The sequence below is a fragment of the Chrysemys picta genome, chromosome 5 (genome assembly GCF_011386835.1).
Source record: "Chrysemys picta bellii isolate R12L10 chromosome 5, ASM1138683v2, whole genome shotgun sequence".
Taxonomy (NCBI): domain Eukaryota; kingdom Metazoa; phylum Chordata; order Testudines; family Emydidae; genus Chrysemys; species Chrysemys picta.
Window position 1 is genome coordinate 142,682,194 of NC_088795.1, and position 26,086 is coordinate 142,708,279.

Below are 26,086 nucleotides of genomic sequence, written 5' to 3' on the forward strand. Positions count from 1 at the left end.
GTGTAATATATTATATGCATATAATACAGTGTTAATGAATACATGTATTACTAATAAATGTGGCGTTCTGCCTTATTCCCCCTGAAAAGATCCTGTGCAGTACTTTAAGTACAACACTAAGGGGGGACATGACAGCGGTCTTCAAACACTTGAAAGATTGGCATAAAAAAGATGGAGAAAAGTTGTTCTCTTTTGCCACAGACGGCAGGACGAGAGGCGATGGGGTCAAACTACAGCACAGCAGATTGAGATTAAATCTCAGGACAAACTTCCTCAGTGTAAGAACAGTAGGACAATGCAACAGATGCCTAGGGGGGTCGTGGAAGCTCCTTCACTGGAGGTTTTCAAAGGCTAGCCGACTGTCTGGGATGGTTTAGACACAGAAAACCTGGCATCTTGGCAGGGATTAGACTAGATGACCCTTGTGGCCTCTTCTGACTCAATTTTTCTATGATTCTATGAGTTAACATCCCTCTTCTGCACTGACGACCAGGCCTTAAGGGTTGGCTCCTGGCCCTCACTCAGGTAGCTCCAGCCAGGCCTTTCCCTCTAGCTGGGGTGGGGGAAGGTGCTCCCTGGATCCCCTCTGGATCCTCCACAGGTCTCTTTCTGCCCTTTACCCTTCTATCAGGGCACCAGGCACCAGCTCTCCCTGAGCGAGGGAGCTCTACCAGCCGCTTGCAAGGCTCTGGGCCTCACCCACCAGCCCCCTATGTCATTCTGAGAATCCTGTCTCCCCTCTGTGATACAGCAGGCTCCATTTTACAAACAGCCCTGCCCCTACCATCACGTGTGTCTGATCCAGCCAGTGTCCCAAACCCACCACCTTTGGGGGGGGGTGATAACTGTACACTGATGGGGCTGAGCCCAAATCCCCTAAAAGGGCCAGCCCGCCCCTGACACCACCCACCTGGCAGGTGAGGGGGAAGCCGCTGCCAGGAGTCAGGCCATGCTGGACCAGTGGCGATGCTGTAGCAGGGCACAGAGATGCAATGGGCTGGGGGAGGTGGAGGCAGAGTATATGTGTGTGACCTCTGGACTCTCCATGGCCTGAGGAGAATGGCGGCGTCTCCATCCCTGCCCAGCACCTCAGAATCTCCTCAGCAAACACCAGTCCAAAGATCCATCTGGCCAGCAGCACTTCCCATGTAGCGCCCCCTCTCCACCCGGTTATCTTCTTCATGGCCAGTTGGCTTACAGGTTTTGATAGACAGGCCTGGGTTCTTCTGGATCCTGCCACCCACTCAGCTGGGTGTATCTTCTTAGTTTCCCTATGAATGTATTTAGCGGTGCCTCCACCCCCCTCGCTCCTTCCTGGCAGGGTCACCAGGGCAGCTTGGGAGGAAAATTCTAACCACAGGGTAACCCCCACTTACTTGCCAGATCCTTGGAGACTCCCAAGAAATAACACAAACACATACAATGTATTCAACACAGTAATTATATTAAGCAGGAGACAAATCAAACATAACATGGTAAAAATAACAGGAGTACTTGTGGCACCTTAGAGACCAACAAATTTACTTGGCTGGCTGCATCTGTCCCACGCTCCTAAGCAGGATGCCTAGTGGTCAACTTCTTCTGTCCTTTCCCTGTTGCTCCCTTCGCTCCTTAAGCATATTCAACTCTTACTCAGGAACCAATCAATGCAACAAACCTCGATGCCAACTCTGCCCACATATCTACACCAGCGACACCATCACAGGACCTAACCAGATCAGCCACACCATGAGGGGCTCATTCACCTGCACATCTACCAGAATTACCGGACGGCCCAGTGGTTCGGGCGCTTGTCTGGGGGCTCAGACTGCTGGGTTTAATTCCCTGCTCTGCCAATTCCTGCCTGGAAACTTCCTGTACAGCCCCAGAGATGGCTACCAAGGCCGTGTCTATGCTACAACGTTATGTCGGCGTTCAGCCACCCCAGTTTGTGTATGGCTGGGCATGTGCCCACTTGGCTGCTTGTACCAGTGCTGCTCATACTCACCAGGAGTGCTTGTGTAACACACTAACCTTTGATTCCACACGTGCCCCCTCTCGACCCATGTTACCGCCGGAGCAGTGAGCAGGTTCTGTCTCTTTGGACAGCAGATCTCCCACCTGTGGCTGGTCACACACAGGAAAAGATGCAGATTTGGACAGTCGTGGATGCCCATAGGATAGGGCCGGCCTTCTGGGCCAGCAATGTGGGTGACTGCCCACGGTGCCACAGTTGGGGGGCGTGGTCAAGAGGCAAGGGGCAGGACGCAGGCCTGGATCCATACTGCCCCCAGCGTGCCCCTCACCGTGCTTTAGCGGGATGACGCTGGAGGCCCCACAACACAAGTGGGCCCAAGACACAGAGCAGGACTGCCATGGCTGGGGCGGAGCTGGGGGCAGCCCAGGAGGGGAGAGGACACAGGCTTCCCCAGACCCATCCCCTCCGCTGCATGACCTCCAGCAGCCAACCGCACGCGCGGTGCATGGGGATGTGCCTTTACGCTCTCGCCAGAGCCCCACCCATGAGAGGGGACCATAAAAGGCTGGGCATAGGGGGCTGGAACAATCTGAATAGTGGGGTGCTGAGAGCCACTGAACCGAACTGTAACCCTGCATGTGATGGAAACCGCTTCCAGCCAGGGGGTGCCTCAGCACCCCTAGATCCAGCACCTATGGCCAGGCGCTGCCGACAGAGCGCTGTCTTCCTCTTCCTCACGCCTCCTTCCCCCATCCAACCATCTCTCACCTCCACTCCCTCCCCTTCTTTCCCCATCCGACCGCCTCCCCACTCCCCTCCCTCCCTCTCCCCCTTCTTCCCCATCTACCCACCTACCCAATCCCCTCCCTCTCCTTCCCCCATCCAACCACATCTCCCCTCTGCTCCTCCCCCACCCCCAACTTCCCCCATCTAACCGCCTCTTGCCTCCCTTCCCCGCCCCATCCTTCCCCCTCCGACCGCCTCTCCCCTACACCCCACCCCCATCCTTCCTCCCTCACCTCCCTGCCCCTCCACCAGGGCTGCTGTCAGAGGGAGGCTGTAACCCAGCAGGCTGCTGAAAGGACCCACAGGCCAGTGATCAGGGGCTCGGCTCAGCGCGAAGGCAGGAGAATGGCGGATGAGGATATCTATGAGAACATGCCAAGGACGGAAGCTGCTCCCCAGCCCAAAGGTAAGCACAAGAGGCTGCACCGGTCCCTGGACTCCTGCTGTCCTTTCCTTGGCTTTCCCCAGGTCTCGGGGTGGGGGGAAGGGAACCTGTTCCTCCAAAGACAAGGAGCAAATGGAGCTGGAAATGCTGAGATAAGGACCAGGCTGTTTTCCTAAAGCTCCCAGCACAAGGGGCCCCTGTCAGTGCTTTGCCTGGGTGACCGGGCAACAAAATGGCAGATGAAATTCAATGTTGATAAAGGCAAAGTGATGCACCTTGGAAAACATAATCCCAACTATACCTATAACATGATGGGATCTGAATTAGCTGTTTCCACTCAAGAGAGAGATCTTGGAGTCATTGTGGAGAGTTCTCTGAAAACATCCACTCAATGTGAAGTGACAGTCAAAAAAGAATGTTGTGAATCGTTAGGAAAGGGACCGATAATAAGACAGAAAATATCATATTGCCTCTATATAAATCCATGGTACACCCACACCTTGAATACTGCATGCAGATGTGGTCCCCCCATCCCAAAAAAGATATATTGGAATTGGAAATAAATAGACAGCCAGTTTAAAACAAACAATGCACAGTCAACCTGTGGAACTCCTTGTCAAAGGATGTTGTGAAGGCCAAGACTATAACAGGTTCAAAAAAGACCTAGATAAGTTCATGGCCAATAGGTCCATCATTGGCTGTTAGCCAGGATGGACAGGTATGGTGTCCCTAGCTTCTTTGCCAGAAGCTGGGAATGGGCGACAGGGGCTGGATCACTGGATGATTCCCTGTTCTGTTCATTCCCTCTGGGGCACCTGGCACTGGCCACTCTCGGCAGACAGGACACTGGGCTGGATGGACCTTTGGTCTGACCCAGTCTGGCCGTTCTTATGTTCTTATGTTTGGTTGCGCAGTTGTCAGCTGAACAAGGGCCTTCTCCGGGGGTTGTTTATCCCCTTTGGTTTCAGTGCAATCCAGATGCCGTGTGCCAGCTGTTCTGGTTTCAAGCACATGAAAGATGTCCAGGAAGGTTCAGGAGACAGGCAGGGAGACGGGGCTGACGGTAGTGGAGGGTGCGGTCGTAGGCAGCTGCAGCTATGCACCGAGCTCAGCTAGGCTCTCTGCAGTGAGAAAGGAAAACACAAGGGAAAATGTAGCCTGCGCTGGGTGACAGAGAAGCTCCTCCCAGAATCTGTTTCAGGAAAGGCTGAGAACTGTAAACTCAGTACATTAGAGACAGGCAGCTTCACCCTTTGGTTAGCGTGAGAGAAGACACTTCTGCAATGTAAGGGGATTATCTTGGCATCTGAGTGTTATCTGCTGGTTCCAGGAAACACACCCCATGGTGGAGTGGCGCTAGCTAATGGCTGAGGCCCAGATCAGACAGGGAGAGGGTGCGGCAGGCTGAGACTTTCAGAGAGAGGAGAATCTGACAGTCTTGCGTCTCCAAGCAGCTGCCGTTCACCTTGGGGAGACCAAATCCAGACCACACAGAGCACACTTACTTCTGTCTACACATAGATCCTGGCTCGAATGCAGCTCTAGTCTTCTCCCTTCTGAGCACACTGCTGCTGTCAGCCCCACTTTTCTCCTGCAAAGAAACATTTCCCCTCATTTCACTGCGTCATTGTTTTGATATTTCATAAGTTGTTTCAGGTTCCTGTTCTCATTTAAAAGTTCTCCTTTGGGCCTGGACTTCACAAGCCCTAAACATCCCTCTCAAGAAATGCTGAGGCAGGGGGAAAATCCTGCTCCCAGATCTCTCTCACAGGACACCTGCCTGGCACTAGAGTCACTCCTGATTTAGGGAGGGTCACTTTTCACATTGGAGTTCAGGTCGGTTCTGACCTTATTTGGCCTGATTCCGCTGTTGCTGTTAACCACAGTCAGGGAATAGGAGGCTGAGCAGGTATTGGATTTGGGGGATGGAGTTTCCTCGGTCAGTGGCATTTGAGCTGTAACTTTCCATGGATACGTTTCTTCTTCTCCTTCAAGGAAATCCTCCCAAGACACCGGCCCCTTGGCGGCCCAGGGCGGGGGACATCGTCACTGCTGTCCTTCTCCTCCTGAGTCTGGCTCTGGCCACGTCCCTCCTGGCTGTGACGCTTCTATGTAAGTTCAACTGCAGCTCCAAGCCCAATGTTTGCCAACTTCCATACAGGCCAGCTGCCTCGACGGGGGGGGGAGGGCACCCCCACATTTCAGCAGAATATCGACCGTGTTTCCAGTCTGTCCCTCCAAATAAATCTCCTACTCCAGGGAGTTCGAATGGAGTTGTAAGATCTTGCCCTGCTGGTTTGATACTAGCACAAACTTTCTAAGTCTAACGATGGTCCAGCACTGGCACAGGTCACCTAGGGAGGCTGTGGAATCCCCATCACGGGAGGTTTTTAAGGACAGGTTAGACACCCACCTGTCAGGGATGGTCTGGGTGAACTTCATCCTGCCTGAGCATCACCTCAGTGACTTCAGATCACACGTGGCAGCCCCACATGCTCAACCTGCGCTCTGAGGGTCACGCTGGGTCCTTTCCTGACCACCTATCACCAGCGTGAGCCTCAGCCTCAGGTCTCCTCATGGCACAATGGAAATGCCCTACGGAGAGACCAGACGGCCCAGTGGTTCGGGCGCTTGTCTGGGGCTCAGACGGCTGGGTTTAATTCCCTGCTCTGCCAAACAGTCCCTGCCCTGGAGCCAGCAAACAGAGCTGAAAACAGGGAGTTGGAGTGGAGAGCTCTTGGAGGAGAGGGGAGACAAGCCCCTGTTTCTTAGGGGCAGTGAGTGGCACAGACGACTGGTGCCTCCCCATGCTGGGGGGCCACAATCTAAAGGGGAGGACATGTGAACGCCTCACGTGTCTCCTCTGCTCAACGACCCCCGTGCCCAGCCCAGCACCACCATGCACTCCCCGCCCCACCAGAGTTACCTGCGGGGGGCTCTGTCCTTCTCCCGCTGCGCCTCCCCCCATTCCCCAGCACATTCGGCCGCTCTCCCTGGCATCCGGGCTGGGGCGAGGAGGAGGAGGGAGTCACGTCTCATGCAGCTGAAGCCGGTCGCTCCAGGTCACTGCTCTGTGCAGGGCAGCAGCTGCCTGAGAGAGTCTGGCTGGGGATGCGGCGCTGGGTCACCCCCACCAGGGCCTGGCTGCTGGGGACAGGGGCCGAGCGAGCTGGAAACGTGCCGGGGGGAGAGGGGACTCCAGCTTACTCGACCCCTGTCCCTGGTAGCCTGGCCTGGACGGGGTAGCCCCCGCCACCTCCCCAACCAGGCTTTCTCAGGCAGCCCTGCGCTGCACAGAGCAGAGACCCTGAGCGGCCGACATGAGAAGTGGCTGGTCCTGTCCCTCCACTCCCTGTCTGGGCCCGGCTGCTGCAGCAGGAGAAGGACAGAGCCTCTCTTCCTCCTTCCCCGCCCCCGACATGCCAAGCAGAAATCGGGGGCGGGGGCACTTCACCAGGCACACACCCCCTATGCGTCGCCTCTGGCGAGTGGGTTCTTGAGAATTTGCTTTCTGGTTTGTCATGTTCAGTTTGCAGAGGCTGGTATGGCCAGTGCGCTGAGAGATGCAGAGCCTATGATCACATCAGATCGGGGTGGGGCTTCCCTGGTTAGGGGGCCTATAAAGGTAGCCAAGCCGTGGCAAAGAAGCCAGCAAACAATTGGAAACAGGGGAGTTAGAGTGCGAGATTGTAAGGAGAGTTTGGGGGAGGGGTGGTGGCATTCTGTTTTTGTGTTGTGTGGGGTTTTCTTTCTCCTTAACAGGCGCTTAGGTGGGAAGGGTGTGACAGACACAGAGGCAGCAGTGGTAGTGACCCAAGCAATGGAAGAGACAGTGAAGATTACCAGATGTGGAAGCTGCGGGATGTACATGATCCTGGAGCACGTACCTGAAAAGAGGTTGTTTGCATGAATTGCCACCTGAGAGAGCTGATGAATGAGAAGAGCCGAGATTTGTAGATGTAGGTGGAAACTATGGTTGAGTTTTGAAGGGGATTCAAGCAGATGATGGAGGGAAGGCGAGAGGAGGGTGAAGGGAAAACTCAAGACTGGCAGACCGAAGCTGGACTAGAGGACTCGGAAGGTAGACTGCTGGGTGAGTAAAGTGGCTAGTGGAAACGTGATGATGAGAACCGGGTAGAGGAAAAGACCAGCTAGTGAAGGAGAACTAGAGCTCAGGAATTGGTTTGCTGAGTTGGAAAATGAAGATGGCTTGCAGCAGGGAGTAGCAGAAGGTGGGAGGGCCTGAAAGAAGAGAAGAGCAGCTAGTCCTACAAGAAGAGGGGAAGAGTCAATATACATACCCAGAGTTCGGAGCCCCAGGAGGACAGAGGATGACTTGCAGTAGATCGCAAGGAAGAAGAAAAGACAAGAGGACTTGCATGCAGAAGGAACGGGAGGAAGGCCGGAGAATGGCACCAACACCAGGAAGAAGCAGGTCTACGTGATTGGTGACTCCTTACTAAGAAGAATGGACAGGCCTGGCACCAGAGCTGATCCAGAGAACAGAAGGGTGAGCTGTCTGCCGGGAACTAAGTTATGGGATGTGGACCTGAGGCTGAAGAGGATCCTAATGTAACCAAATGTTACAGGGACAACAGAAACATGGTGGAATAGTAACCAGGACTGGAGTACGGACAATGAAGAGTATGTGCTGTTCAGGAAAGACAGAAATGAAGGTAAAGGTGGTGCAGTAGCATTGTATATTGATATAAGCAGAGTCAGAATGGACTCTACCCTGACATCTGGTGGTGAGTTGTGGAGAAGGACTTCAGGGGCTGATCTCGTTTGCATGGGGACACCCGCCCTGCCTAGCACGATGGAACAGCTTTCCCAAATGGTCACTTTGGCTGCTGTGGGATCCCCAGTCTCTTTGTTATTGGGGCAGGAGTAATGAAGTGTTGTTATGCTGGTGAATCAAGGACAATAGACCTTTTATGATGGAGGGACTCGCCCTCAACCAAGTAGCACTCGCAAGGCAAGGTACATGGGATCCAAAGCCCAGTGCATGGAGAGAGGCTGGGGCCAGGTGTTTGTACCCAGTAGGATGAGTCCTGTCTGAGGGCCCTAAACAGCACTTTGTCTCCTCTGTCCATGGTGTAATAACAGAGCTAATTTTGACTCCATCTGGAGTCTTGACATATGCTGCAGAGCTGAATTCACTGATACCTAGATCTCAGCATTAGATCTACTTTGGGCTAGTGGTGCACCAGCCCTGAGGCTCCCCTACTAACAGCTGAAGTTACTAAGAGCTGAAATCACTGAGAGTTGTGTTAAGTAGTGGGGGGGCCTGAAGACATATTGGTGAGCGGGTAGCCGGATGGCTCGTGGAGAGGAACGGCTAGCAGGACAGCTGGCAGAGAGGAGTGGACCATGGTGAAGACTACAGCAGAACCCCACCGAGAGGCATGGCAATCGGTTGTCGGCACGAGCAGCAGAGCACGTAAGGTGCCCCCCCATATGTTGACCTGAATTTGATGGGATAGTTTTTATGGCTTGCCACTGATCACATCCGACCAGAAGATTTATAGGTTCTTATCCAATTCAGACTACAGAGTTCTAAAACTCAGAGAGTTCTGTTTTGGGAGAGGATTCTCGGGGTGCTTGGCAAGAACACATACACTGAGGACAATACCAAATTGGTAAAATCTTTATTGCCATTAACAGAAAAATAAGGAATGCAATGAAACTTATAACTGCAAAATAGTAAAAGTATTCCAAAACTCCTGGTGGTAACATTTCTATTATAAGTACCTTAACCTAACATACTCACACCCTTCCTTGAGAACCCAGTAATAGGAGGTGAAGGACCAGCCTCACTCCTGGCATGCCTGATTACACGATGGTGCTGGCTTCCCCAATGGTTAGGAATGTTGAGTGGTTATACTACACTGCACAAGCTGAGCTGATAGTGTGACAGAAGATAGAATAGATACATAGAAGAAGACAAGAACTAACTCCAAAGCAGCTACAAGAAGAAAGTTTAAGAAAAGAACTAACTAAGAAGCTCCCCCAAGAACTCGCTTAGAAGGTATTTTATAGGATCCTGACCTATGTAATTCAGGCCCAACCTACTATACCCAAATCTTGTTTCCGTACCCTAAGAAATTTATGGGGACCCTTCTCCTATAGGTTAGTGGGTTATGACACTTACTTTCTAAATAGATTAATAAGTATTATCTCACTCCAAAACTGTCAACCTAGGCTATCATGATGACCTCAAGTTGTGGTGTACCTGCAGTTACCAACCAGTTGTAGAAGCCGGATAAAACGAATTCTACTTTTTGCTATACAGCAGATCTTCCAGATCTTACAGGCCGATAGGCTTCTTCCATTTCAGCAAAACGTATTATTAGGAAACACGTGCCTCAACACATCCTAGATTCCCAGGAATTAATACTGATAAAATATAAGAATAAAATGGATTAATTTCAACAAAAGAAACATTAATTCATACAGCTGGGTGGATTCGTAGGGTATAACAGCTAGCAAAATAATCCTATGGGTTACACAGCTAGCGGAGAGGAGCGCCTAACAGGACGGCTGGCGGAGAGGAGTGGCCCGCGGTGAAGACTGCAGCAGAACCCCACGGAGAGGCGTGGCAATCGGCCATCGACACAAGCAGCAGAGCATGTAGGTGGCCCCCATACCTCCCCCCCTTCCACCCAGACTGGGAGGTAAACTCTGCAGATGAACTTCTGAACTCTGGGGGGGGGGGGGGGGGGGCTGCACTGACCAAGGACAGAAACTGTGGATGTGTTAGGGGTGACTTTGGGGTGGCTGGACTCAAGAACCACTCTGGGGCTGCACTGACCAAGGACAAAAACTGTGGGTGGGGTGACTTTTGGGTTGCTGGATTCAAGAACCAAAGGGAGAAGGACACGGCCCCATCTGCTTGGGGGTGGGTCTTCTAGTTTATGGTTTGTGTTTATGAACCCTAGTTGTGGTGTTTTAATGCTGAGTTGTTTACCTCATGTTATTAAAGATTTTTGCTACACCGACTCTGTGCTTGCGAGAGGGGAAGTATTTCCTCTTTGAGGCGCCCAGAGGTGTGTGCGTAATTTCCTAGGTCACTGGGTAGGGGTTCGAGACGGTTTTGCATTGTATTGTTGAAAGGGAACCCCTATGTACTGAACCCGGCCCTTGCTGCTGTCAACTCGGTCTGGCAGAAGGGTTACATTAATAATGAGATAGACTGACAGTAAAGAAATTAGAAGTGCTGGAATGGATAAATCAGAGACTGTTTGGGCCAAAATCACTTTGGGAAAGAAAGCTACCAGAGGCTCCCCTGAGATAGTGCTTGGGGTCTGCTACAGACCCCCAGGATCCTATGCGGATATGGATAGAGACCTCCAGAATATTTTTAATGAAATATATACTCCTGGGAGCTGTGTGATTATGGGAGACTTTAATTTCCCAGGTATAGATCAGAGGACAAGTGCTACTCAGAATGGTAGGGCCCTACACTTTGCTGGGTGTGAGAACTGACAGATTTCTTCACCAGATAAGGAGACAACCTTAGTTTGCGTGAGGATAAGCTAATTCAGTGTCAACTAAATGGAAGGATAAACAAAACTAAGTCAGCAACCAGGGGACTTGATTTCAAATGGGAAACTTTAAAATATTAAGGCAATTAACTAGGGGAATGGACTGAGATGAAGCACTCAAGGATCTGAAAGTGGGGGAGGCTTGGAATTACTTTAAGTCAAAGTTGCAGAAACTCTCTGAAGCCTGCATCCCAAGCAAGGAGAAAAACTTCCTAGGGAAGGGTTGCAGACCAGGATGTATGAACAAGCATCTCACACAGGTGATTAAGAGAAAGCACAAATCCTACTAAGAATGGAAGATGGGATGGATCACCAAGGAAAACTACCTCTTGGAGATCAGAAAGTGCAGGGAAAAGTGAGAACTGCCAAGAGCCAAGCAGAGCTGGACCTTGCAAAGGGAATTAAAAACAACAGTAAATGGTTCTATAGCCATATAAAAAAATAGGGACTGCCCAACACGGAGGATGTATTGGAGATTGAAGATAATCTAGGCATGGGCAAATGCCTAAATAAATACTTTGCCTCCGTTTTTAATAAATGGAATGAGGAGTTTGGGGTAGTGGCAGGCTGGCTAAAGGGAACGAGGATATGGAAGTAGAAATTACCACATCTGAGGTGGAAATCAAACTCGAATAGCTTAATAGGACCAAACTGGAGGGCCTGGATAATCTCCATCCGAGAATATTAAAGGAACTGGCATATGAAATTGCAAGCCCACCAGCATGGATTTTTAGTGAATCCATAAACTCAGGGGTCAGACCCAGTGACTGGAGAATTGCTGATGGATTTCCTATTTTTTAGAAACAGGAAAGAAGTGAGCCAGGAAACTACAGACGTTTTAGTTTAACCTCAATTGTATGCTTGGTCTTCGAACAAATTTGGAAGTAGAAAGTAGTTAGGGCAGGGGCGGGAAAACTACGGCCCGTGGGCCGGATCTGCCCGCTCAGGGTTTTGGATCCGGCCCGCGGGATTGCCCCACATGGTGCCACAGGCCCCGTGCCACTCCGGGAAGCAGCCGGCACCACGTCCCTGCAGCCCCCGGGCCAGGGGCGGGGTCAGAGAGCTCCGTGTGTTGCTCTTGTCTGTGGATACCTCCCCCGAAACTCCCATTGGCCAGGAACAGGGAACCGCAGCCAATGGTAGCTTCGGGGGAGGTACCCACAGGCAAGGGCACTACGCGGAGCTCTCTGCCCCCCCTTCCCCAGGGGCCGCAGGAACATGGTGCCGTCCGCCTCCCAGAGCGGCACGGGGCCGTGGCCACGGCAGGCAGGAAGGGAGCCTGCCCTGGCCCCAGTGCACACCACTGCCACCTTGGAGTTGCTCCAGGTAAGTCGTGCTGGGCTGAAGCCCGAACCCCTCCTGCACCCCGCACCCCAACCCCCCTGCTGCACCCTGCGCCCCTCCTGCACCCAACTGCCTGCCCTGAGCCCCCTGCCACACCCCTCCTGCATCTCAACCCCCTGCCGCACCCCTCCTGCATCTCAACCCTCTGCCCTGGCCTTCAAGCAATTTCCCCACCCAGATGTGGCCCTCGGGCCAAAATGTTTGCCCACCCCTGAGTTAGGGGCATAGAGGTTAACAGTAAATGGTATAAAATACAACACGGTTTTACAAAAGGTAGATCTTGCAAGACCAACCTTCTCTTTCTTTGAGAAGGTAACTGATTTTTTTAGACAATGGAAATGGAGCAGATCTCATCTGTCTGGATTTCAGAACATTTGATACAGTTCCACATGGGAAATTATGAGTCAAATTGGAGATTAATGTTGCTGTTAATCCCTACGTGCATGACCTTGCACTTTGCACTACTGAATTTCATCCCATTTCTACTACTCCAGGTTTCAAGGTCGTCCAGCTCTACTCGAATGATATTCCGGTCCTCCTGCACGCTGGCAATACCTCCCAACTCTGTGTCATCTGCAGATTTCATTAGCGCACTCCCCTTTTTGTGCCAAGGTCTTTAATGAAAACGTTAAATCAGATTTATCCCAAGGCCGATCCCTGAGGAACTCCACTAGTAACCTCCCTCCAGCCTGAGAGTTCACCTTTGAGCATGACCCGTTGTAGTCTCCCATTTAACTGGGTCCTTATCCACCTTTCAATGGGATTGGGAAGGAATTTTCCCCCAAATCAGATTGGCAGAGACCCTGAGGTTTATTTCCTCTGCAGCCTGGGGCACGGGTCACTTGCAGGTTTCAACTAGTGTAAATGGTGGATTCTCTGTAACCTGAAGTCTTTCAATCAGTAACTCAGCCAGAGGTTATGGGCCTGTTACAGGAGTGGGTGGGTGAGGTTCTGTGGCCTGCAGGAGGTCAGATTATGATCATGATGGGCCCTTCTGGCTGTCAGGTCAATGAGACCTGTCTCTGACTCAGTTCTCCATCTGTAAAACGGGGAGAGGAGACTTCCCTACTTCACAGGGGTGTCGTGCGACATTAAATAATATATTAAAGCCTGTGAGGTGCTCAGATACTGCAGTGAAAGGAGCCAGAGACGTACGGGGGATCGCGGGAAAGGTTCTGCAGACAGCACTTAGATCACAAGTCTGTTGATGATGCACAAGCTGGAAGAGAAGCTGCTCCCCGGGGCATCGCTGGGTTGGCCCTGAGGTGCTAAGGGGAGTGAAGGCTGATTTTTAGGGACAGATGCTCTGCAGGTGTCAATCGAAGTAGCTCCTCTGAAGTCAGATTGACACCATCTGAGCAGCTGGCCAATAGTCCTGCAAGCCCAGATCCTCAGAGGCATTTGGGCTCCTGGTTTCCACTGGAATCACTGGGAGTTTGGGGCCTGAACACCTCTAAGGGTCTGGGCCTACATTTAGGAGACAGGTCCCCTGAGACACACCAGGAGCGGAGCTGTCAGGATTGTTAATAAGCACTTGGATGGCCGCAGGGCCCAGAAGCTGCACCCAGGTCCTGCTTTTCATAGCGCTAGGGGCTGTACAAACACACAGGAAAATGAGGTCATAGAATCATAGAACCATCGGGTGAGAAGGGACCACAGGGGCATCTAGTCTAACCCCTGCCAAGATGCAGGATTTGTTGTGTCTGACCGATCCCAGACAGATGGCTCCACCCTCCTTTTGAAAACCTCCAGTGAAGGAGCTTCCACAACCCCCCGAGGCATCTGTTCCATCCAGGGCTGGCTCCAGGCACCAGCTTGTCAAGCACATGCTTGGGGCGGCCACTCCGGAGAGTGACGGCACGTCCAGCTATTCGGCGGCAATTCGGCGGATGGTCCCTCATTCCGGCTTGGAGCGAAGGACCGCCCGCCGAATTGCCGCCGCAGATCGCGATCGCAATACTTTTTTTTTTTTTTTTGGCTGCTTGGGGCGGCCATAACCCTGGAGCCGGCCCTGGTTCCATCGTCCTGCTGGTCTGATAGTGAGGAAGCTTTCCCTGAGATTTAATCTCAATCTGCTCTGCTGGAGTTTGTAGCTCCCTGCTCCAAAGAGCTGACACCCTACGTTAACACGGTGTAACATACACCAGGAGAGAGCCCCGAACGGGGCCTTGGCTTTGCCTGTGTCCCTCCTCGGGAGGGAAGGTTTCCAAGATTAAAATGAAAGAAGTCATAGAGAACAGGCTCGCACTCGGAGCATATTCCTTCTCCGGGCCTGGCTGGTCTCCAGCCGCAGTTCAGTTCGGTCGCTGACCTGCAGACATGTGATTTCTAGATCTCCGGGCACAGAGCAACCTGCAAGCGGTTGAAGAAGTGGTGCAGAAGCTCCAAGTCTCTCTGCAGCCTGACAACGCCTCGGACGCCTCAGCAAAGGGATCGGACAGTAAGTCGCAGGACGAGGGTCTTAGGCATCAGGGTCGGCTCCCCTCCCTTGGCCTGGAAGCTGAGCACTCTCCGGCCTACAGGGATGGTGGGTGCCTGGCATCCTCCTACTCCCCTCCATAGACGTCCCTGCCAGGTGGTCCCGGCCCCCGTCTAATGAGCTGCTGCTCTGCCCATTCCTCTGCCAACGGAGGCTCTGTTCCCAGGGACGGGCGGCTGCTCCAGGTTCCCTCCTAGCTCCCTTCCTGGCAGTGGCAGGCTGGCTGCGTCCGCCCCACGCTCCTAAGCAGGGTGACTAGTGGTCACATCTTCTGTCCTTTCCCTGTTGCTCCCTTCGCTCCAGAGTTTTCACCATGGCCCTGTATTGTCAGGATTGCATTCGCGGGACAGACGGATGCAGCTCATGAGACATACAGGGCCGAGTTCAGACCCTGGTGTAAGCAGGACGTCAGTGGAGCTGCACTCGTGGGTCTCAATTCTCCCCCAGTCCCTGAGCCCCTCCTGTGCTGCTCCAATAATTTGGGTAACTGCCACAGTCCCATTGCTGGAGGCAGAGCGCCCCCTTGTGGCCACGTCTCACAACGCTCTGTCTGTCTGGCCCAGGGCTGCACATACAAACCGGTCCATGGATCAGGCTATTCAGCGTCCAATCAGAAGATGGGCCTGAACTAAAACCCGGCACAGAACACGCCGGAAAGCTGGGCAGTTCAAAATCCCGGCCTGGAGCCCAGGGCCATGGCTCGGGTCCATGGATGTTCATAGATTCATAGATTCTAGGACTGGAAGGGACCTCGAGAGGTCATCGAGTCCAGTCCCCTGCCCTCATGGCAGAACCAAATACTGTCTAGACCATCCCTGTTAGACATTTATCTAACCTACTCTTAAATATCTCCAGAGATGGAGATTCCACAACCTCCCTAGGCAATTTATTCCAGTGTTTAACCACCCTGACAGTTAGGAACTTTTTCCTAATGTCCAACCTAAACCTCCCTTACTGCAGTTTAAACCCATTGCTTCTTGTTCTATTCTTAGAGGCTAAGGTGAACAAGTTTTCTCCCTCCTCCTTTTGACACCCTTTTAGATACCTGAAAACTGCTATCATGTCCCCTCTCAGTCTTCTCTTTTCCAAACTAAACAAACCCAATTCTTTCAGCCTTCCTTCATAGGTCATGTTCTCAAGACCTTTAATCATTCTTGTTGCTCTTCTCTGGACCCTTTCCAATTTCTCCACATCTTTCTTGAAGTGTGGTGCCCAGAACTGGACACAATACTCCAGCTGAGGCCTAACCAGAGCAGAGTAGAGCGGAAGAATGACTTCTCATGTCTTGCTCACAACACACCTGTTAATACATCCCAGAATCACATTTCCTTTTTTTGCAACAGCATCACACTGTTGACTCATATTTAGCTTGTGGTGCACCCCTAGATCCCTTTCTGCCGTACTCCTTCCTAGACAGTCTCCTCCCATTCTGTATGTGTGAAACTGATTGTTCCTTCCTAAGTGGAGCACTTTGCATTTGTCTTTGTTAAACTTCATCCTGTTTACCTCAGACCATTTCTCCAATTTATCCAGATCATTTTGAATTATGACCCTGTCCTCCAAAGCAGTTGCAATCCCTCCCAGTTTGGTATCATCCGCAAACTTAATAAACGTACTTTCTATGCCAATATCTAAGTCGTTAATGAAGATATTGAACAGAGCCGGTCCCAAAACAGATCTCTTGCAGCCTCAGCTCTGCCACATGCTGCAGGTGACCCACTCACAGCTCACAAGGTGGGAGCGATTGGGAAGATGTGGCTGGGGAGATTGGGGGGACAGGGCTAGAATTCAGGAGAGCTGGGGTCACTTCCCAGTTCTGCTGCAAGCTTCCTGTGTGATCTTGGGCACGTCTCTCTGCACCTCAGTTCCCCAGCAGAACAATCATCCTTTATTTCTCCCACCTAGAGTCTATTTTGACTGTGAGCTGTTGAGAGCAGGGACTGTCCCCTGCTGTCCGTACAGCGCCTGGCACACAGGGGCCTGAAGGTGCTGCTCTACCACACGTGCTGATAATCAAGTGTTCTGCATCTCCACTGAAGTCGCTGTGACTTTCTTCTAGGTCTGCAGCTATTGGATGAAGCGCAGGCAGGAGTCCGGATGCTGAAAGCCCAGCTGGGTAATGTCAGTGCAGCGTATGGAGAAATCCAGATCCGTCTGGACGGTGCAGCGCGAGCAGCAGTGCAAGATCACTGCAGTAAGTACTAGCTGCAGCGCTGGCTGGTGCCGTTTCTCCTGGTGCTGAGGATAAACGGAGGATTTCAGGCTCCAAGGCTGACAGCGCAGCGCCTTTCACCAGCACCGAGTTCTCGTCCATTAAAAATCACCGGTGGCTGCAGCTGGGCCCACACCGTGGTGATCAGTGTGGAGTTAAATTACACCCTGGGCCTCGTTAGCCTAATGGGAGCACCCAGCTACCAGCTCTTCTTAGATGCTCCAAACCCGTCAGCTCACAGGCAAAAAGTGATACTGGCATTTCAGTGTATGGGGCGTTACTTTCAGACCCATCACTGAGCCAGCGCCCCCGGCAGGGTGTTAGGGGAGGTGCCAAAGTGCAAAAGACCCAAGACCTTCACCAATCAGGGAAAATAGTTGATACAGAACCAGGGGGATGTTCCACCTTGGGCAGCTACATTCCCCCTGCTGAATTCCCCCTGCCGGCTCAGCAGAACAGTGAGTCTCCCCTTTCCCATTACAGCCATGCTGCTCTGCACTGGGACCAGCGCCCATGCTCCAGCCCAGATGCAGCTGCATTTCAGTGCTGGGGGAGTGACCCTGTGGTGTCTGCTTTCTGCAGCGCTCTTTGGGATCCATCATGTGGCCACAAATGTTCCTTATTGTGATGCTGGAGAATCAGGATTCAGAAGTTCCCTAAGCTTGGGGCAGCTGAAGGGCAGGGGAAATGCAGCACTAGAAACCCTGAGCTCCCTGTGTGTGTCCCTGTGACTTTAGCCCGGGTGTCTCACCTCAGTCTCTGCTCCTAGGTGAAGTGCTGACAAAGCTCTCCAGTGGCTGGAGGTTTTACGGTGGGAACTTCTATTACTTTTCACAAGAAAGGAAGTCGTGGGATGCGTCCGAGCAGTTCTGTGTGTCTCAGGACTCGCACCTGACCTCTGTCTCCTCCCAGGCAGAACAGGTGAGTGCAGGAACCTCCTAGGGAGTTGGACAATGGGTCAGTGCCTTGTTTCATACCAGAAGGAGGTGGAAGGGGGCAGCTGAGGTTCCAATTCTGCGACGTGCCTTGTGGCAAACTATCGGAGAGGAGGCGAAGCCTTAGTACCAGACTCAGGGCATTCACCCATCAGTTTAAAAGCAGAGATGGGCAAAGGAACAGTGCCAGGATCTGGACTTTCCAGAGTCTGGGGTGTCGGGGGAGGGGGATTTGGGGTCAGGCTCATTTCTGATTTTCCCTACTTCCAATGTAGCATTTCCTGCAAACCCAATGACCTTTCCCAGTGGGGACCCGCTTTGATCCCTCTCCCCAGGCCTGAGCTCCTGCTGGACAATCTAGAAGCCTGTATCTGGAAGGCTTGTGTGCAAGGGGCCATGCACCTCATAGACTCATAGACTTTAAAGTCAGAAGGGACCATTATGATCATCTAGTCTGACCTCCTGCACAACGCAGGCCACAGAATCTCACCCACCCACTCCTGTAACAAACCCCTAACCTATGCCTGAGTTATTGAAGTCCTCAAATCGTGGTTTAAAGACCTCAAGGTGCAGGGAATCCTCCAGCAAGTGACCCGTGCCTCACGCTGCAGAGGAAGGCGAAAAACCTCCAGGGTGTCTGCCAATCTGCCCTGGAGGAAAATTCCTTCCTGACACCAAATATGGAGATCAGTTAAACCCTGAGCATGTGGGCAAGACTCACCAGCCAGCACCCAGGAAAGAATTCTCTGTAGTAACTCACATCCCACCCCATCTAACATCCCATCACAGGCCATTGGGCATATTTACCTGCTAATAATCAAAGATCAATTAATTGCCAAAATTAGGCTATCCCATCATACCATCCCCTCCATAAACTTATCAAGCTTGGTCTTGAAGCCAGATATGTCTTTTGCCCCCACTACTCTCCTTGGAAGGCTGTTCCCGAACTTCACTCCTCTAATGGTTAGAAACCTTCATCTAATTTCAAGTCTAAACTTCCTAATATGTCCAGTTTATATCCATTTGTTCTTGTGTCCACATTGGTACTAAGCTTAAATCATTCCTCTCCCTCCCTGATATTTATCCCTCTGATATATTTATAAAGAGCAATCTTATCTCCCCTCAGCCTTCTTTTGGTTAGGCTAAACAAGCCAAACTCTTTGAGTGTCCTTTCATAAGACAGGTTTTCCATTCCTCGGACCATCCTAGTAGCCCTTCTCTGAACCTGTCCCAGTTTGAAATCATCCTTCTTAAACATGGGAGACCAGAACTGCACACAATATTCCAGATGAGGTCTCACCAGTGCCTTGTATAACGGTACTAACACCTCCTTATCTTTACTGGAAATACCTCGCCTGATACATCCCAAGACCGCATTAGCTTTTTTAACGGCCATATCACATTGGCGGCTCATAGTCATCCTGTGATCAACCAATACTCCGAGGTCCTTCTCCTCCTCTGTTACTTCCAACTGATGTGTCCCCAATTTATAACCAAAATTCTTGTTATTAATCCCTAAATGCATGACCTTGCACTTTTCACTATTAAATTTCATCCTATTACTATTAATCCAGTTTACAAGGTCATCCAGATCTTCCTGTATGATATCCCGGTCCTTCTCTGTATTAGCAATACCTCCCAGCTTTGTGTGATCTGCAAACTTTATTAGCACATTCCCACTTTTTGTGCCAAGGTCAGTAATAAAAAGATTAAATAAGATTGGTCCCAAAACCGATCCCTGAGGAACTCCACTAGTAACCTCCTTCCAGCCTGACAGTTCACCTTTCAGTATGACCCATTGTAGTCTCCCCTTTAACCAGTTCCTTATCCACCTTTCAATTTTCATATTGATCCCCATCTTTTCCAATTTAGCTAATAATTCCGCATGTGGAACCGTATCAAACGCCTTACTGAAATCGAGGTAAATTAGATCCACTGCATTTCCTTTGTCTAAAAAATCTGTTACCTTCTCAAAGAAGGAGATCAGGTTGGTTTGGCACGATCTACCTTTTGAAAAACCATGTTGTATTTTGTCCCAATTAGCATTGATCTCAATGTCCTTAACTACTTTCTCCTTCAAAATTTTTTCCAAGATCTTGCATTCTACAGATGTCAAACTAACAGGCCTGTAGTTACTTGGATCACTTTTTTTTACTTTCTTAAAAATAGGAATTATGTTAGCAATTCTCCAGTCGTACGGTACAATCCCTGAGTTTACTGATTCACTAAAAATTCTTGCTAAGGGCTTCCAACAATTTCATGTGCCAGTTCCTTTAATATTCTTGGATGAAGATTATCCGGGCCCCCCGATTTAGTCCCATTAAGCTGTTCGAGTTTGGCTTCTACCTCGGATGTGGTAATAGCTACCTCCATAGCCTCATTCCCATTTGTCATCCTACCATTATCCCTAAGCTCCTCATTAGCCTCATTAAAGCCTGAGGCAAAGTATTTGTTTAGATATTGGGCCATGCCTAGATTATCCTTAACCTCCACTCCATCCTCAGTGTTTAGCGGTCCCACTTCTTCCTTCTTCTTATTTATATGGCTATAGAACCTTTTACTATTGGTTTTAATTCCCTTTGCAAGGTCCAACTCTACATGGCTTTTGGCCTTTCTCACTTTATCCCCACATGTTCTGACCTCAATAAGGTAGCTTTCCTTGCTGATCCCTCCCATCTTCCACTCCTTGTAGGCTCTCTGCTTTTTCTTAATCACTTCTCTGAGATGCTTACTCATCCAGCTTGGTCTACAACTCCTGCCTATGAATTTTTTCCCCTTTCTTGGGATGCAGGCTTCTGATAGTTTCTGCAACTTTGACTTGAAGTAATTCCAGGCCTCCTCCGCTTTTAGAGCCACAAGTTCTTCAGTCCAATCCACTTCCCTAACTAATTTCCTTAATTCTTTAAACTTAGACCTTTTAAAATCAAAAACCCTAGTCCCAGATCTATTTTTGTTTATCCTTCCATCTAGTTTGAACTGAATTAGCTCATGATCACTCGAACCAAAGTTGTCCCCTACAGCCATTTCTTCTATGAGGTCCTCACTGCTCACCAAAATCAAATCTAAAATGGCATCCCCTCTTAATGGTTCTTCAACTTCTTGGTGAAGGAATCCATCAGCTATAGCATCCAGGAAAATCTGAGCCCTATTATTATTACTAGCACTTGTCCTCCAGTCTATAGCTGGGAAGTTAAAGTTTCCCATGATCACACAATTCCGATTAGTGTTTACTTCATTAAAAACATTAAAGAGGTCTCCATCCATATCCAAATCGGATCCCGGCGGTCTGTGGCACACCCCAAGCACTATCTCAGGGGAGGCTCTAGTCGCTTTCTTTCCCAATGTGATTTTTGCCCAGGCAGACTCTGTCTTATCCATTCCATCCCTTCTTATTTCTTTACAGTCTACCTCATCATTGATATACAATGCTACTCCACCACCTTTGCCTTTATTTCTGTCTTTCCTAAACAGCACATAGCCTTCAATACCTGTACTCCAGTCATGACTCCTATTCCACCAGGTTTCTGTTATCCCTATAATATCTGGTTTCACTTCCTGCACCAGTAGCTCTAGTTCCTCCGTTTTGTTACCTAGGTTCCTCGCATTAGTGTACAAACATCTTCATTTTTGCCGTTTGGCTTCACTGACATTCTTAACCTGATTAGGCACAGACATTCTACCACTAGTATCACCTATTAGATTGGCATCTTCACTACCCTTCCTCCTTACGTCCGTTCTCATACCCACGGCTGTATCTTTTCTTACTTTGTTTTCTTCTCAGTGTTAAATTCCGGCATGGAGATTACCTGAACATCTCCCAACCATCTCCCCCAAATTCCTAGTTTAAAGCTCTCTTAATCATTGTGCCAGCCTCCATTCTAGAAGCCTATTTCCATCCTTACTCAGGTAAAGTCCATCCCGAGAGAACAGTCCTCTGTCCATGAATGCTTCCCAGTGGCCATACATCCCAAAGCCCTCCTTATAGCACCACTGCCTGAGCCATCTGTTGATTGCCATAATCTTGTCACACCTTTGTTGCCCTTCTCTAGGAACAGGCAGAATCCCACTGAAGATCACCTGAGCCTCGATTTCCTTAAGCGTCTTCCCCAGCCTGGTATAGTCTCCCTTGATACGTTCCAGTGAGAATCTAGCCGTATCATTTGTTTCCACATGAAGGACAATCAGCGGATTCTTTCCCTCTCCCGTTAGGATCCTTTTCAGCCTCAGGTCCACATCCCATAGCTTAGCACCCGGCAGACAGCACACCCTTCTGTTCTACGGATCAGCTCTAGTTACAGGCCTGTCTATTCTTCTCAGTAAGGAGTCCCCAATCACGTAGACTTGCCTTTTCCCGGTGATGGTGCGATTCTCTGGTCTATCCCCTGTTCCCTCTGGCTGCAAGTTCTCTCGATTTCTATTGTCCCTTGCAATCCTCCGCAATACATCCCGTATCCTCCTAGGACTCATATTTGGTGTTATCTCCATGGACTCTTCCCCTCTTCCTATAGGATTAGCTGCTTTTCTCTTCTTCCTTGCCCTCTCACCTTCAGCGACCACCTGCTCTGCCCCTTCCTCATTTTCCAACTCCGCAAACCTGTTCCTGATCTCTATTTCTCCTTCACTAGCCCGTCTTTTCCTCTGCCTGGTTCTCTTAGTCACATGCTCCCACTGTCCACTTTCCTCGCCCAGCAGTCTCCCCTCAGAATTCTGTGGTCCTGTTTCCATCTGCAAGTCTGAGCTTTTTCCTTCAGCCTCCTCATGTCTTTGCTCCATCAGCCGCTCGAACCCCTTCTAAACTCAACCAGAGTTTCCACCTGCATCTCCAATCCTCGGAACTTTTCTTCCATGAGCTCTATCAGGCGGCACTTCATGCAGACGAAACTCTTTTCAGATACCCCCTCCAGGATCACGTACATGCCGCAGCTTCCACATCCAGTTATCTTCATTGTGTCTTCCACTGCTGCCTCTGTATCGGTCGTAGCCTTCCCACCTAAAACCTGTTAGTCCGGGAAACACAAACCAAACCCCCAACACCCACAGCAAAACAAACCCCCAACGGGCACCAAAACACGGCAGAACACCACCCACTCCCTTCACTAGCCTGTGTATTCCTCTGCCTAGCTCTCTTAGTCTCCCCCGCAACCTCCCCTTGCAAACTCCCACTGAAACTCCCCTGTTTACAGCGCTGTTTGCTGGCTGCTGTGCAGCTGCAGATGTCTATGCCACTGCCTGACTGGCTGGCTATCTTTATAGGACCCCTAAGCCGATAAGCCCCCCCTCCCCCAATCAGGGCTCAGCTTCTCTCCCAGCACACAGCCCCTACCAGCCTCCACACATATAAAACTACAAAATACAATACACAGAATACAAAAACCTTCTCCTGCAACAGAACTCCTACTGAAACTCCCCTGAAACTCTCCACTCTCCCCACATACCCACTGTAGCCCTCACCCCAGGCCTCTCGGGCACTTTCGGAGGAGGAAAATCCCACCCTCCGGCAGGGCTAGACTTTGCACCCAGTTCTCTGCTCCGAGCTGTGCCTCCTCCAAGGGCAGGGTGCTGGTGTGAACTCTGAGGTGCCCGTCAGTCACTGCCGCAGCCCAGCGCTGAGGGGCTGTGGGGGGAGTGTTCTGAGACAGGTCGCTGCTGGTAGCCCCAGGCAGATACAGATGCAGACACAGACACAGAGATGCTCCAGGACTCCCTCAGGGTCTCCCAGCTAGTCACTGTCAGCGTTGGGGGCAGGACACCATGTCTCCCGCTGCCCAGTGCCCAGCTCACACCACCAGACGCCCTTTCCTCTCCCCCAAATCTGTTCAGCCCAGGCAGCTGCGGCTGCATCCTGCAGCCTCTCCTGGGTGACCTGGACATGCTGCAAACTGTGTTGTGCAGGAGTTTCTCTCCAGGGAGACCCAGGGAGAAGATCACTGGATTGGACTCACCGACCGGGGGACAGAAGGCAGCTGGCGCTGGGTGGATGGCACAGAATACAGAGCAGACGCAAGCAGGGGGTGAGTAAAGCTTGAGAGAAGTGATTATTTATTACACGTTTGCTCACAAGCTCCTTCGGGCAGCGTCTGTACGGCCCCTTGTGTCTATGCAGCACCTGGCACAGCGGGCCCGATCCTGAGGGAGGCCCCCGGGCACTGCCACAACAGCAATGAATCCTCTCAGGAATTTCTGCTAATGCCCCTTTGCTCAGAGCAGGAGCCTAAACATGGAGCGTGTGTTCAGTGCCGCTGAGACCCAGGGCCAGAGCCTCCCCTGGGGTAACTCGGCATTGACTTGAATGAGCCACAGGGATTTACACCAGCTGAGGATCTGGCCCCAAGTCAACTCAGTACAGCCAGGTGAGTCTGGAGTGAGCGGCAGGTTCACACTCTCCTTGGGATTGCACTGCGCTCTCCTCTCTGTCAGGCTGGGGAAGGGGAGGCTGTGGGGCGGGGACATGGCTGGAGCCAGCTGCAGTCGGTGCAGTGACCTCAGTGGGCTGTGGACGAGGCCCATAAGCAGGGCCATGAGAAGTTAATGACTGACCCCCGCTGCCCTCTCTTCCCGTTCCTGCGTTCCCATCTCGGGGGTGCCTGGGACGTGCTGTGCCACATGCTTTGGTTCTGGGCACTGAGATCGGAGTTGCTGCTGTCAGCATTTGGAGCCACAGACTGACTTGGGCTCTTTGCTGGCCTGTCAGGCGCAGGGCAGTTGCTACCCCCAGCCGTCAGAAGCCCTTCGTTACCATGGCCACAAGTGCTGTAGAGAACTCTGAGGGGTGGCTGGGGGGTGGATCGGTTCACCGCGTCATTGCTGGGTGTCTTGGTCCCCTGCCAACAACAGAGTCCACAGAGCAGAACTGAGCTCAGGAATTGGCTGTGGTTTTCCTCTGAGACAAAAAACCTCTTTGATCTGTAGGTTCTGGGCGCCGAATGAGCCAAACAATTACGATCCGGGGACAGATGGTGGAGAGGACTGTGTTCATACTGAGCCATCCAAACCGAATTTGTGGAATGATAACAAGTGCAGTCAGCCTTTCAGGTGGATTTGTAAGCAGGCCCATGGACCGGCTGGGCTGTGACATGCAGGTCCCAGCACCTCAGAAAGCGCCTTAATTTCCAAGCTAGAATATTTCCCAGCCACCTGCCGATGAGGAGCCCTGTGCACTGGAGAGGGCCGCATGGGATGTGCATTGCAGGGACGCTTTGTCTTGGTGTGATATTTCTGGCTGTAGCAGAGACAGCTGCCTTATGCTGCTCAGTTTGGCTGGCTCTGTAATTTGTTTGTTTCCAGGTCTGTCACTGAATAAAGTCCTTGGATCATGGAGTTATTGTTTCATAATCACCCAATAAATAATGATTTGCTTGACTTGAATTTCTAATTTTTGCACCTTTGGATCAGAAGTTATGATGATGTCAGAAACATCTATATATACAGTTAAAACGTCCAACTGTATCTGGTAAGCAAGGTATGTCGCAAAATATGTTTGGGCCACTGAGGAGATAAATTCAGGCTCAGCTGGGAGACCAGATTCAACAGCTGTTTGAATTCTCCTATCCCAGTGCCGCTGGCCACGTATCAAAACGTGTCTGTCCCTTCCAACCCAACAGGAGCAGTCCCTCCCCAATCCGGTGTTTTTCTGAATCTCAGGCTGCTGTTCCTTCAAAGACATGTAATATTTATTCCCAAGGGCATTTAGTACTGGGAGAAAGATGACAGCCCTGAGGATTGATGTCTACAGCAAGTATCTCTGCGGATGGACCTCTACCAACACCCCTCCCCTCACTGGAGATGGAGTAGCTCCATCTCTGAGACCCACACAGCTCCTAACCAATAAGCTACCAATAACGGTGGTTTGGGGGCACCTCTCTACGGGGACCATGAGATTCTTTCCACAGAAGATGATGAACAGCAACCAGCTGGCAACAACCTTCAGCCATTACCAGCCAGTTACCACTTGCCCAAGTCAGCCTGGCCCTCGGTTAGTAACCCTGCTATTGGTAAATTGTGTTATATATATTCCAAGGCTAAAAGGGACCATTGTGATCATCTAGTCTGTCCTCCTGTATAACACTAGCCAGAGACTGTCACCCAGTGACCCTCCATAGAGCCCACAGCTTGTGGTTGAGCTACAGCACGGATTCTAAAGAGCCATCCAATCTTGATTTAAAGACGTCAAGAGAAGGAGAATCCACCACATTCCTCAGTAAGTTGTTCCAATGGTTAATTGTTTCTCCATATTCAGCATTAACTGAGCTCTGAGATGACAGACAGGGGGTCAGAGTCTTTAAAATACTCACATATTTTTGCTATTGTGTCCATATTAAAGGAAAACAGAACAGCAAGTGAAGTCGACAGCACAGGTACCAAAAACTGCCCAATAAACAAAGAATTGCCCATTTCAGACACGTTTGAAAGGAAAAAAGTTATTCTAAATTGGGCTGACCCTCATC

At 50.9% G+C, this 26,086-nt stretch overlaps 1 protein-coding gene across 1 annotated transcript; it reads left to right on the top strand.

The window, feature by feature from the left end:
• Nucleotides 1-1,671: 1,671 nt before the first annotated feature.
• LOC135984038 (C-type lectin domain family 4 member F-like) lies at nucleotides 1,672-25,001 on the top strand. Its single transcript, XM_065598413.1, has 7 exons — nucleotides 1,672-3,149; nucleotides 5,124-5,240; nucleotides 14,349-14,456; nucleotides 16,555-16,689; nucleotides 17,477-17,628; nucleotides 23,535-23,653; nucleotides 24,552-25,001. Exons 1-7 carry the CDS (start codon nucleotides 3,089-3,091, stop codon nucleotides 24,712-24,714), a joined length of 855 nt encoding a protein of 284 aa, XP_065454485.1. The 5' UTR covers nucleotides 1,672-3,088; the 3' UTR covers nucleotides 24,715-25,001.
• The last annotated feature ends 1,085 nt before the right edge of the window (nucleotides 25,002-26,086 follow it).